Source organism: Thermothelomyces thermophilus, chromosome 6, assembly GCF_000226095.1.
Source record: "Thermothelomyces thermophilus ATCC 42464 chromosome 6, complete sequence".
In the NCBI taxonomy this organism is placed as follows: domain Eukaryota; kingdom Fungi; phylum Ascomycota; class Sordariomycetes; order Sordariales; family Chaetomiaceae; genus Thermothelomyces; species Thermothelomyces thermophilus.
In genome coordinates, this window is record NC_016477.1 from 3,685,121 (window position 1) to 3,696,879 (window position 11,759).

Below are 11,759 nucleotides of genomic sequence, written 5' to 3' on the forward strand. Positions count from 1 at the left end.
TGGACGTACATGCGTATTCGGCCTTTTGAGAAACGGCGTGGCCCAGACAGCAATACGACGCCGCAAGAATAGGCATCCTGGTGGTATCACAATCCGTCTGAGCCTCCTTGTGCTTCCCGTCTTGTTGGTAGCTCCCTCGCCGTAGCGCGGATACACGTTTCTCTCTCGGGTCGAGAGCTCCCAAGACACTAAATTCATCCCGCTGCCAAGCTTCGCGTCCCCATCATCCCCCCACGACCAAGCCTCACCAGCAGGTACCAGCTCGTTGTTAGAGACATCGTCGGCAGCTTTGACAACAAAGTGATTAACTAACACCGGCTGAGGCAATGGTGAGTGACCACGCTCTCTCTCTTTCTCCCTTTGCTATCGGATGGGGGACTTCACCTCGCCCGATAATTATCTTGTTCTGCTCCGTTTCCGTTTCCCGTCTCCTCCATCCAAAATTGTTTTTTTCCCACCTGGCCTTTCCTCCTCCTTCTTCCTAAGTCATCATCCCCTTCTTCATCTTCTTCTCTCCTCCTTCCTCCAAAACAAAAAGCGCCGGACCCAGCCAACCCTATCAAACTGACACGGTAAACGTCCCAAATAATTAGGTGTCCCCCACCGACCCCCTCCCGGCGATCCTATCCCAGGCACAGGTGAGCCTGTCGAGCATCCTGCAGGCGCGCGCCCTGCACGCCTCGCGCGACGCGGCCGTGACGGGCCGCCTGGCCGCCGTCGCCGCCCGCGCCGACCGGCTCCTCGCCGTCCTCGCCCTGCTCCAGGACTGCCCGCCCCTCCACACCCCTGCCGTCCGCGCCCGCGCGCACCATCTCATGCGCCTAGCCGCCGACCACGCCAGCGCCCTCATGGTCATGGCCGCCGACAGCATGCGGGGCGCCCGCGAGCGCGAGCGGGAGGAGGAGCAGGAGCAGGAGCCACGCGAGGAGGAGCTCCGACATCTGGACGCGGTGCAGGCCTGGCTGGAGGGGTCCGCGCGGGAACTGGAAGGGCTGGTCAGGAGCGTGTACGTGGGCCTCGGGGGCGATGTCGAGGAAGGGTGGTGGGTGGAGACTGGGGAGCTCGTCGAGGTGGCGGGTAAAGTCAGAGAGGTGCTGGGGTGCGAGATGGTGCTTGTCGAGAACTTGAGGGATCGGCTGCGCGAAGGAACTGGTGAGTTGCCGTGGCCCAATAATAACTACCTAACATTGATACCAGTTTTTCCTCGGACGGTCGAGCGGGAGAGAGATGCTTGCTGAGACTGACGGCGGTCCTAATTATGGTTAATTAACAGATGAAATCATCCGGCTCGACGATGACGACGCGGCGGCTTTGGGGCTGCCACAGACGACCATTGCTAGGATTGAGCAGTGGCGGGCTGGGGTGAGCTGATAGGCGCATGTCGTCCTTTTTTAGTTTTTTTTTTCCTGTTCAGGGAAACTCATTATTGAGCTATCCTAGAGCGGGAGGTGGTAGGTTCGACTTAAAGTTGCAGCATTGGCACGGCATGAGGCGGCTCTCTGAATTCTTTGGCGTTCGTTTAAGACAGTACTCTCGGCACATGATAGATATTTGGGGCCTTTGTCTCGGGAACTTGAAAGCAGTTGAACTTTCTGGTGACATCGTTGTATTTCTGCACATGGTTGCTTGAAGCCATCCGGTTAGGACAATGGAGGTCAATCCCACGGTTTCGGCGGTTACGTCGCACAGAGGACGTGCCGTGGGACGTAATATGGACATATACATTCGGTATGGAGTAGGCAGCCTGATACCAGCAAGATGCCGAGTTAACTGCTTAATTAATTATATGTTATGCTATTCGTACGTCCGTGAAACAGACCGCTCCATGGCATACGCGAGGACGATCTCGCCATTGAATGAGACATGATTATGGGCTCAGAGTAACTCGACTTTAAACTCTTACCCAAGAGCCACTCTTGGCACTTGGCAACATGCTTTGGGTCATGCCCTTGGTCTGGTCTCCAATTCGACCAGAATCAATCATGAGACCTGCTACATTGCAAGACTCGAGTCTAAAAAAAGATTCGAACCGAGCCGAGTGACAAATCCTGGATGTAACATATTAATCCCGAACAATTCAAAACACAAAGGAAAAGGTAGAAGAGAAAAGTTTCAAAGGTCCCCAAAAGGATGGATATTAATAAATACGTAAACCTTGAATTGTCGCTTGTGTCCGTGGCTTGAAGTTCCAAATTTGCGCGGGTGCGAAGTCTTGCGGTGGGAAAGGCAAGAAGAGCCCGCATGCCACAACTTTAGCCTGATTATAGGCAACCACCGGGGCTGGTCCGAGGTTATCTACGGAATCCTTTCTCTGTACGGAGTGTGGAATCCGGAACCCACCGAAACTCGCAGACCTTCAACAAACCTTGAAACCCCGTGGGGTGACGGGTTTGGTCCCCACCGCCCACGCCTCGCCCAGGCTCCGTGGCCCCCATCTTGACGGCGGATCAACTGCCGTCCCCTGTCGAGCATGCCAAGCGGGGCATAGCCGGGGGATGAAGCTGATGGCACAGGGTCAACTCTGCATTTCCCGAGCGAGCGAGCCGGCGTTCGGGCAATGGCAACCGAGCGGTTAAAGCAGCTTCGGTTGGCCCGATAATTGATTGTTAAAATTCCGAGTGGGCGCCCTGGACGCTACACCGCTTGCAGAGTGTTGTTCGGTTGCTGCGTTGTCATCTCCAATTGTCTGGCGATCTTCGAACTGAGGGCAGTCTGAGTTCTGTTGAGAAATCCATTCCGCATAACTATCAGTGGGTTCTACAAAGGACAGCAAGAATTTCCAAACCACTTCCATAGCGCTTTCCGTCGCTGCCCACAATGGCCCCCGCAGTGGGAAAGTCCTATGTGGGGTCGCCAGCGGGCAACATGCCCGTCACCGACGCCTTCTCATTCGCCTTTAGCCAACCCTTTCAGAGAGCCAGCGATTTTGTGCCCCGCGAACACGCGCTGCCGCCGATCGAAGAGCAGCGGCCCATCTTTGTCGACAACAAGTCGGGTACGTGCAGGGTGCAAAATGCAGGGTGCATTGGTGCATTGATTGTCTGAACCAAAAAAAAAAAAAATTATGCAACACAATTGAATCGAGATACTGACGCTGTCCAACCATACGGAGAAACATAAAAAAAACAGACCGCGCGCTCACCTTCGGCCAGATCTCGCAGGATGCGCTCGCCGTGGCCGCCGGGCTGCGGCGCCTGGGCCTCGACCCGAACGATATCGTCAAGCTGCCGCCGACGCCGTCATGCCCCGCGGGCCCCGAGATTGCCCCCGTCGTGCTGATCCAGTTGCCCAACTGCCTGCCTTTCGCTCCGATCCTGTTCGGCACCCTCGCGTCGGGCATGACGGCCACCCTCGTCTCGCCCGCCCTGACCGCCGCTGAGATCGCATGGATCCTGCAGAACGCCCGCCCGCGCGCCATCATCACCGCCACCGCCTGCCTCGCTGCCATGAAAGAGGCCCTCTCCAAACAGGCCGAAGCCTCCTTCTTCTCCACCGTTCCCATCTTCACCGTCGACACCGCCGCTGACACCTACCCCGAAGCACGACCAGCGCCGCCGCCGCCCTCCGACTGGCGCGCCCTCCCCTCCCCGAAACCCCCTTCGGTCTATTTCTATTCCCCAACCTTCCCAGCCTCCAGCGCCCCGGCCCGCACCGCCGTGATCCTCTGGTCCTCGGGCACATCAGGCCGCTCCAAGGGCGTGCTGCTCTCGCACCACGCCCTCAACTTCTCTCTGGCCTCGCTCTGGCACGACGCCGACTACTACGGCGCCCGGCCGCAGCGGCAGGTCTGGCTCGGCTACGTGCCCTTCTATCACGTCTTTGGGCTGTGCAACGTCTTCTTACTGGCCGTCGCCGCGGGTGCCACGGTGTACACGATGCCGAGCTTCCACCTCGAGACGGTGCTGCGCGCCATCCGCGACCGCGGCGTCACGTACCTGCACATGGCGCCGCCCGTCGCCGTCATGCTGGCCAAGGCGGCCATCGTCGAGCCCTACGCCCGCGGCGGCGGCTTCCGCACCGTCGTCGCCGGCGTCACGGGCGGCGCCCCGCTCGGGCACGAGGTCGTCGAGGAGGTCTACCGGCGGTGCGGCTTCCGCGTCCGGCTGGGCTACGGCCTGAGCGAGACGTGCAGCACCGCGCTGCAGCGGGGCGTCGGCGAGCGCGAGATGCGCGAGCAGGCCGGCGACACGGGGCGGCCCCACTGGGGGGTCGAGGTGCTCATTGCTGGCAGCGGCGAGGGTGCGTACGCGAGGCGGCCGGGCGAGAAGACGGCCGCCGCCCCGGTGGACGTGGAGGGGGAGGTGCTGGTGCGGGCGCCCGGGCTGCTGTCGGCGTACCTGCCCGTCGGCGTCTTCTCCTCCTCCGGCGGGACGGCCAAGCCGGACATGTCGGCGACGGAGGACGCCCTGACGGCCGACGGGTGGTTCCGGACAGGCGACGTGGGCGCGCTCGGTCCCCACGGCCGGCTGCGCATCACGGACCGGCTCAAGGAGCTTATCAAGGTGCGCGCGTACCAGGTGGCGCCGGCCGAGCTCGAGGCGGTGCTGTGCAGCAGCGGGGCCGTCGCCGACGCCGGCGTCATCGGCGTCTACGACGAGAGCGAGGCGACCGAGTGGCCGCGCGCCTTCGTGGTGCCCCGCGCCGGCCGCGAGAACATGTCGCGTGCCGACCTGGAGAAGCTGGCTGGCGAGCTCAAGGTGCTAGTCGAGAAGCGGACAGCAAAGTACAAGTGGCTTGTCGGCGGCATCGTCTTTGTCGACCAAATTCCCAAGAGCCCGAGCGGCAAGATCCTGAGGCGGGTGCTGAAGAACGGCGGACCCGAGACCAAGGGGGTCGAGGTGAAGCTGTACGAGAAGAAGAAGCGGGATTCCAAGCTGTAATTAAGGCGAGAGAGGACGTGGGGATGCATGTAGTTATTTACCTTGGGCACCTTTGTCTCGGAATGAAAGAAATGAAAATCTCGAAACATGTAGGTTTCAAATGTAATTACACATGGATACACGTCTTGTTACATTGTCTCCTTCACTCATTCTTCTTCTTCTTCTTCCTCCTCTTCTTCTTTTGCCTTGTGCTTACTGCTGCAGCTCGCGCCAGAGAGTCAGTCCGTTTATCAATATCCAACTCTCTTCGTCTTACATTCCCAGAAGAGGGAGACGCTGCGCTGCAAACTCCACCCATAACGTCAATCGAGCTGCTGATTATAGTTACTACGCTTCTGCTTGCCTCTCCGGTCAGAAACACACCGAGCTCCTTGTCGGGCCCCCACCCCGCGTTGCATTTCCTTTTACCTCGGCCGGGTCAGGGGTTTCACCCGGAATCCCTGGGGTTATAGCTCTCCACCAATCCGTATACAGTCCGTCTGCGGGGCAGACAATCTACATGGCGTCGATTTTTTTTTTTTTGTACAAATTCGCTGACTCTGGATGAGACGTGCTCTTGGGCCGGGGAAGTGGCAAAGAGGCCGTTTCCACCCCCTCCCCCCCCCCGCCCCCCGCGGATAGCCAGAGATGCTCCTTTAGCGGAATGTTTTTCTCCGCAACAAAACAATGTGACCTTCTCTTACAGCTTACAGAGTAGACATCGGCCGAGGGATGCTCGGTTTAGACTAGCCCGACCAACCGCCATATCCTTAACTAGGTCTTGTGTGTATTACTACAGTTCGACTGCCTTGAGCGAGCCCGAACCGGATTCGAGACCGCGTGTCTCTCTGCCGACATATTAAGACAACGTACCGTGCCTTGGCTACCGGGACCATGTTACCACTCCCGCTTCACTGTCCTCCGAGGTGTTGGACGTTTGTGTCATACACTGCAGCTATTATCTGACACCGCCCGGCTCACACCCATAATTAATTACTAACAACACACCCCCGTCTTGCTCAGCCCCTGACGTCACGAAGGAGACAACAACAACAATAACAACAACAGCAACCACAACCACAACCAACACCATGAAGATCCCGCTCGCCACCGGCCTCGCTTCGGCCTTGCTTGCCGTGTCGGCGGCCGCCGCCCCGACTCCGGCCGCTCGGCAGGCCAAGCCGGCTGCCTTCTTCCTCGCGGGCGACTCGACGACGGCCGTCAATGGCGGCTGGGGCGACGGCTTCGTTGCTCTCCTGCGGAACGGAGCCATCGGCCAGAACAAGGGCCACAGCGGCGCCACGACGGCGTCGTTCGTCGCCGGCGGCGACTGGGCAAGCGTCCTCGACCTGGTCGAGAGCAACAAGGCCGGCGGATACGACTGCTACGTGACGATCCAGTTCGGCCACAACGATCAGGTATGATTAATTACCTACTCAACCCAATCCCGCCGTCCCTCCCCGTCTTCCACCCTAGGGGTTGTTGCCAGACGCGTGCGGGATCCGTCATGCTCACGTAAATACCGGAAACCCACCACCACACCCACCCTAATTAGAAATCCACCTCGGGCATCAGCATCTCGCAGTTTCAGACCAACCTCGAGAACATGGCGCGGGACGTCGAGCGGGCAGGGGGCACGCCGGTGATCCTGACGTCGCTGACGCGGCGCACCTTCACCAACAACGGCGTGCTCGACGACAGCCTGGCCGACGTGTCCGAGGCGGCCCGGAAGGCGGCGGCCGCCGCCGCGGGCGTCGCCCTGCTCGACCTCAACGCCGCCTCGCGCGCGTACGTCCAGGCCATCGGCCAGCAGGCCGCCGACCGCTACAACCTCGCCGACGGCGACCGCACCCACCTCAACCCCCACGGCGAGGCCGTCTTTGCCCGCATCGTCGCCGACCTCGTCGTCGGCTGGAAGCGGGAGCTCGCCGAATACGTCACCCCGGACCCGGAAATGTCGGACAAGATCGCCCGGGGAGAGTATGTCTGAGGCTACCGGTAGGTTGGCAGTTATGTGCATATGTATGTACATGTACATAATGGCATATTATGATGTCCGAATACAGCTAGAATTCAGGAGCATCTATTAATTAATATATCTACGCCCGCAGTAGTCTTTGTATCCTTATGCCCAAAGTAGAACTCCTCGACAACTAATTACTGGATGTATGTGTAAACGAAATCCGAAATCAGATACTTTTATGCACATGCATGTAACGCCATCGCCGAATAGATCGCCGAATAGTCTCCCGGCTTGGCCGTGTTCCACCAAGCTGATCAGCAACCGTATCAGCAATCTGCTGACAGGAGTACTGTCTTCTGGTACTGTTTTTGGTTACAAGCTGTTCGATGACTTGGGTAACAGACTCGGTTATAACCTTCGGCCTCCCAGACTTTGGTGCATTGGCGACATGTTCCTCCTTGATAGGGCCACCTGGTATATATCCCCGTGCCTTGGCCCTGCGAAGAAGAGACTTCAGTGCCTCTTTTTTGACCCCAGTTTTAGCTTCGATTTCAGACGTTTTGACTCCCATACTATGGAGGGTCAACGCCTGTGTCCGTTGGACAACAGTGGTACATTTGCCCTTCCCAGGGGGCACTTCGGTGACTGCAGGCATTTCGGGCATTGCGGGCACTTCGGACTCTCTGGGCATAGTAGGCTCTGGGTACTAAGCTAGTTAGAGTAGGTCTATTAACCTTGGAAAGACAACTTACCAAAACGCTCCAGAATTATCACAGCTACTGTATTTGGGAGATTTGTAGGCTCTGGCATCAAGGTTGGGCGGGGAAAAACCTAGATGTGCGGGTGGAGATCAATTTGCAATAGAACACTTTGCACGTTGTCAGCAGCCTGGGCTTGGCATGCCTGGGGTTGGACTTTTGTGGCCAACCCTAACCCTCCTCTCTCTCTATCTCTCTCTCTCGGGAGTCATTTCTACGAGTCTTTGCTTAATTAGAGAGCTTATCGCTGCGTACGGATTTCCTTGTGCCAAGCACGCTGAAGGGTGCAGAGAATCAAAGAGAGTACCTTACCTTGGTAGGATCTTTTCCCCTCTCTTATCCTTGTTGTCTTTCCTTTCAATCCTTCTTTTTTTCCCTTCTTCTCCCTCATTCATTCATTCATTCATTCTTTCTTCCTGCATTTTTGTCTCCCTTCATTGCTCTTACCCTATTCGTTCAATCAAGAACGGCGTGCACGAGGCACCCGGGCCTTCCTCTCTCTTCGCTTGGGCCCCAATAATAAATAATAGTCTCCTGACCGGCGGTCCGCTTTTAGTTCCCCACAGACACGTACTTATATGTAATTATTATTAGTAGTGCGCCGAAAATGGCGTTACTGCTCTCTAATCCAGAATGCGGAGAGGATGCAAAGGCCGTTCAGGTACCTTCCTGAGCTCGAAGGGCACATGTGGCCTGACCTAATTAAAGACACGCCACACCATGAAGAATGAATTAGTCGTTCGATTTTGAGCGAATTCAATCGGCCAGTTCCGGGCTCGGCTGGGCAGCCGAATGCGTCACGCTGACGCTGACGGTTTTCGGATCCTGCTCCCCCTCGCCGAGTGAGAGATGGCGAGCCTCCTTTTTTTCTTCTTCCCTGGCTCTGACGGATAAACGAAGATGTCTTGATGATGCTCTGACGTCGGTCTACCTTATGATGGTTGGTTTCAGGTGGTCGACACTTGTGGACCATATAAAATCATATTAATATCTCTTGGAGCTTGCACCGCAAAACTTATGTATATAGCTAATAATCAACTTGAATCGTCATAGTTGCAGAGAGCACAGAGCACAGATTAATACAGAAAAGGCAGCAAGAAAAACGAAGGGAAAAACCGAAGAATCATGGGTACCGAGGGAGAGCTGGTCCGAGACCTGGCGCAGCTGACGCGCCGGGACGTGGCGCTGGTGGGGGGAAAGAACTCGTCGCTGGGCGAGATGATCGGGGCGCTGACGGCCGAGGGGATCGCCGTGCCGCCCGGGTTCGCGACGACGTCGCGGGCGTACTGGCTCTTCGTCGACGCCAACGGGATCCGGGACCAGATGGGCCGGCTCCTGGCCGCGTGGGAGCGCGGCGAGGCGAGCCTGGCCGAGACGGGCCGGGCGGTGCGCGCTCTCTTCCTCGGCGGGAGGTGGCCGGTCGAGGCCGAGGCGGCCGTCCGGGCTGCCTACCGGGACCTCTCGGCCAGGTCCGGGTCCGGGTCCGGGTCTGAACAAGGGCAAGGGGTGTCAGTGGCGGTGCGGTCGAGCGCGACGGCCGAGGACCTGCCGGACGCGAGCTTCGCCGGCCAGCTCGAGTCGTACCTGAACGTGACGGGGGAGGAGGCGGTGCTGAGGGCGTGCCGGCGGTGCTACGCCTCGCTCTTCACCGACCGGGCCATCAGCTACCGGCGGGCGCGCGGGTTCGACCAGTCGGGCATCGCGCTCTCGGTCGGGGTGCAGCGCATGGTGCGGTCCGACGGGGCCGGCGCCGGCGTCATGTTCTCGCTCGACACCGAGAGCGGCTTCGACAAGCTGGTCCTCATCAACGCCGCCTGGGGGCTGGGCGAAAACGTCGTCCAGGGGACCGTCAACCCGGACGAGTACCAGGTCTTCAAGCCGCTCCTGGACGACCCGGGCCTCGTGCCCATCATCGACAAGAAGCGCGGCGACAAGGCGGTCAAGATGATCTGCCATAGCGGCGGCGGCAGCAGTGAAGAAGAAGAGGAAGGGAAAGGAAGGGGAAGGGGAAGGGGAAGGAAAGAAGCAAAAGAAGAAGTCGAAGAAGAAGACGCAAGACGGACACGCAACGTGCCGACGTCCAAGGCGGAACGGGATGCGCTGGTGCTGAGCGACGACGAGATCCTGCAGCTGGCGCGCTGGGCCTGCACCATCGAACGGCACTACGGATGCCCGATGGACATGGAATGGGCCAAGGACGGCCCCGGCGGCCCCCTGTTCGTGGTGCAGGCCCGGCCCGAGACGGTGCACTCGCGGGCGCGGGCCCGGGGGGAGGCGGCCGTGCTCCGGACCTACTCGGTGGGCAACAAGGGCGCGGTGCTGTGCCGGGGCCTCTCGATCGGCGGGGCGGCGGTGGCCGGGCGGGTGTGTCTGATCGAGCACGCCCGGGACATGGACCGGTTCGAGGACGGGTCGGTGCTGGTGACGGGAGCCACGGACCCGGACTGGGTGCCCGTCATGAAGCGGGCGGCCGCCATCGTGACGGACCACGGCGGCCGCACGTCGCACGCGGCCATCGTCAGCCGCGAGCTGGGCCTGCCCGCCGTCGTCGGCACGGGAAACGCCACCTACCTGCTGCACACGGGCCAGGACGTGACCGTCTCGTGCGCCGAGGGCGACGAGGGCTTCGTCTACGCCGGCCTGGCCGACATCTCGGCCCGCACCGTCGACCTGGCCGCCCTGCCGCCCGCCCGCACCCGCGTCATGCTCAACCTGGCCAACCCGGCCGCCGCCTACCGCTGGTGGCGCCTCCCCGCCGACGGCATCGGGCTCGCCCGCATGGAGTTCGTCATCGCCAACGCCATCCGCGTCCACCCCATGGCCCTCGTCCGCTTCGACCGGCTCCGGGACGCGGCCGCCCGCGAGGAGATCGCCCGTCTGACCGCCGGCTACGACGGCCAGAAGGGGGGGGATGATGATCGCCCGGGAACCGGAACCGGAACCGGAACCGGAACCGGAACCGGGACCGGGACCGGGACCGGCGGCAAGACCAAGCCCGACTACTTTGTCGACCGGCTGGCTCACGGACTGGCCGCCCTCTGCGCCGTCGTGTGGCCCCGGCCGGCCGTCATCCGCATGAGCGACTTCAAGACCAACGAGTACGCCGGCCTGGTCGGCGGGGCCGAGTTCGAGCCGGCCGAGGAGAACCCGATGCTGGGCTTCCGGGGCGCGTCGCGCTACTACTCGCCCCGGTACCGCGAAGGGTTCGCGCTCGAGTGCCGCGCCGTCAAGCGGCTGCGCGAGCGGATCGGCTTCGCCAACGCCGCCGTCATGATCCCCTTCTGCCGCACCCCGGACGAAGCCGACCGGGTGCTGGCCGTCATGGCCGAGAACGGGCTGGTCCGGGGCGAGAACGGGCTGCGGGTGTACGTGATGTGCGAGATCCCCTCCAACGTGATCCTGGCGGCCGACTTCGCCGCCCGCTTCGACGCCTTCTCCGTCGGCTCCAACGACCTGACCCAGCTGACCCTCGGCGTCGACCGCGACTCGGCCGACCTCGCCGGCCTCTTCGACGAGCGCGACCCGGCCGTCCGCTGGATGATCGCCCGCGCCGTCGACGCCGCCCACCGCGCCGGCCGCCCCGTCGGCATCTGCGGCCAGGCCCCGAGCGACCACCCGGCCTTTGCCCGCTTCCTCGTCGAGGCCGGCATCGACTCCATCTCCGTCAGCCCCGACAGCTTCCTCGCCGTCAAGCAGCACGTCGCCGCGAGCGAGGCCGCCCTGGCGCGTGACGTGAACAGATAGCCATTTTTTTCTTTTCTTTTTTCTTTGATTATTATTATTATTTACGTCTGAAATCAGGTAATTAATCACGGGGGTATTTCAATAAAGATGGTGGCTTGTATGTATGCACCTACGATACGAGATTGTTTTTTATTATTAGGTGCAGAGGTACGGTAATTATTATTAGTACACAGAAGGGCGTCATCAAGTCCATGTAGAGTACATGAATGACGAATATTCTGGGTTGAATTTCGGTTTTTTTTTTTTTTTGGCTCACTATTCAACGAGCAGTTCAATTGATTAATTAGTTATGATTAATTTCCAATAATTAACTCGTTTTGCCAATACTCAGTCCATTGTGTTGCCCATCTGTTGTTAACCCCTGACACCCCTGACTTCAACCTCCCCCCCCCCCCCGCCCCCCCCCCCTTTTTTTTTTTTTTTTTTTTTTTTTTT

The 11,759-nt window shown here is 59.7% G+C and overlaps 5 protein-coding genes across 5 annotated transcripts; 4 read left to right on the forward strand and 1 right to left on the reverse strand.

Annotated features, from left to right (window-relative positions):
• Positions 1–178: 178 nt before the first annotated feature.
• MYCTH_2311067 (uncharacterized protein) lies at positions 179–1,401 on the forward strand. Its single transcript, XM_003666362.1, has 3 exons — positions 179–329; positions 594–1,152; positions 1,274–1,401. Exons 1-3 carry the CDS (start codon positions 327–329, stop codon positions 1,369–1,371), a joined length of 660 nt encoding a protein of 219 aa, XP_003666410.1. The 5' UTR covers positions 179–326; the 3' UTR covers positions 1,372–1,401.
• Positions 1,402–2,624: 1,223 nt separating this feature from the next.
• On the forward strand, positions 2,625–5,024 carry MYCTH_2311070 (uncharacterized protein). Its single transcript, XM_003666363.1, has 2 exons — positions 2,625–2,995; positions 3,130–5,024. Exons 1-2 carry the CDS (start codon positions 2,818–2,820, stop codon positions 4,878–4,880), a joined length of 1,929 nt encoding a protein of 642 aa, XP_003666411.1. The 5' UTR covers positions 2,625–2,817; the 3' UTR covers positions 4,881–5,024.
• Positions 5,025–6,025: 1,001 nt separating this feature from the next.
• MYCTH_2019397 (carbohydrate esterase family 12 protein) lies at positions 6,026–6,843 on the forward strand (the record flags this gene model as incomplete). Its single annotated transcript, XM_003666364.1, has 2 exons — positions 6,026–6,277; positions 6,415–6,843. Coding segments are annotated over 2 exons (681 nt in total), but the record flags the coding sequence as incomplete, so codon positions are not given.
• Positions 6,844–6,927: 84 nt separating this feature from the next.
• Positions 6,928–7,625, reverse strand: MYCTH_61415 (uncharacterized protein). Its single transcript, XM_003666365.1, has 2 exons — positions 7,575–7,625; positions 6,928–7,528 (listed from the first exon to the last, which is right to left on the reverse strand). Exon 2 carries the CDS (start codon positions 7,511–7,513, stop codon positions 7,049–7,051), a length of 465 nt encoding a protein of 154 aa, XP_003666413.1. The 5' UTR covers positions 7,514–7,528; positions 7,575–7,625; the 3' UTR covers positions 6,928–7,048.
• Positions 7,626–8,387: 762 nt separating this feature from the next.
• MYCTH_2311072 (uncharacterized protein) lies at positions 8,388–11,513 on the forward strand. Its single transcript, XM_003666366.1, has one exon. It carries the CDS (start codon positions 8,706–8,708, stop codon positions 11,322–11,324), a length of 2,619 nt encoding a protein of 872 aa, XP_003666414.1. The 5' UTR covers positions 8,388–8,705; the 3' UTR covers positions 11,325–11,513.
• The last annotated feature ends 246 nt before the right edge of the window (positions 11,514–11,759 follow it).

Bases quoted from the DNA above. Each gene is read 5' to 3' on its own strand.
- MYCTH_2311067 (XM_003666362.1), top strand. The intron at 1,153-1,273 runs GTGAGTTGCCGT...GTTAATTAACAG, and splicing joins TCGGCTGCGCGAAGGAACTG to ATGAAATCATCCGGCTCGAC.
- MYCTH_2311070 (XM_003666363.1), top strand. From the start codon at position 2,818: ATGGCCCCCGCAGTGGGAAAGTCCTATGTGGGGTCGCCAGCGGGCAAC. The intron at 2,996-3,129 runs GTACGTGCAGGG...TAAAAAAAACAG, and splicing joins CTTTGTCGACAACAAGTCGG to ACCGCGCGCTCACCTTCGGC.
- MYCTH_61415 (XM_003666365.1), bottom strand. From the start codon at position 7,513: ATGCCCAGAGAGTCCGAAGTGCCCGCAATGCCCGAAATGCCTGCAGTC.
- MYCTH_2311072 (XM_003666366.1), top strand. From the start codon at position 8,706: ATGGGTACCGAGGGAGAGCTGGTCCGAGACCTGGCGCAGCTGACGCGC.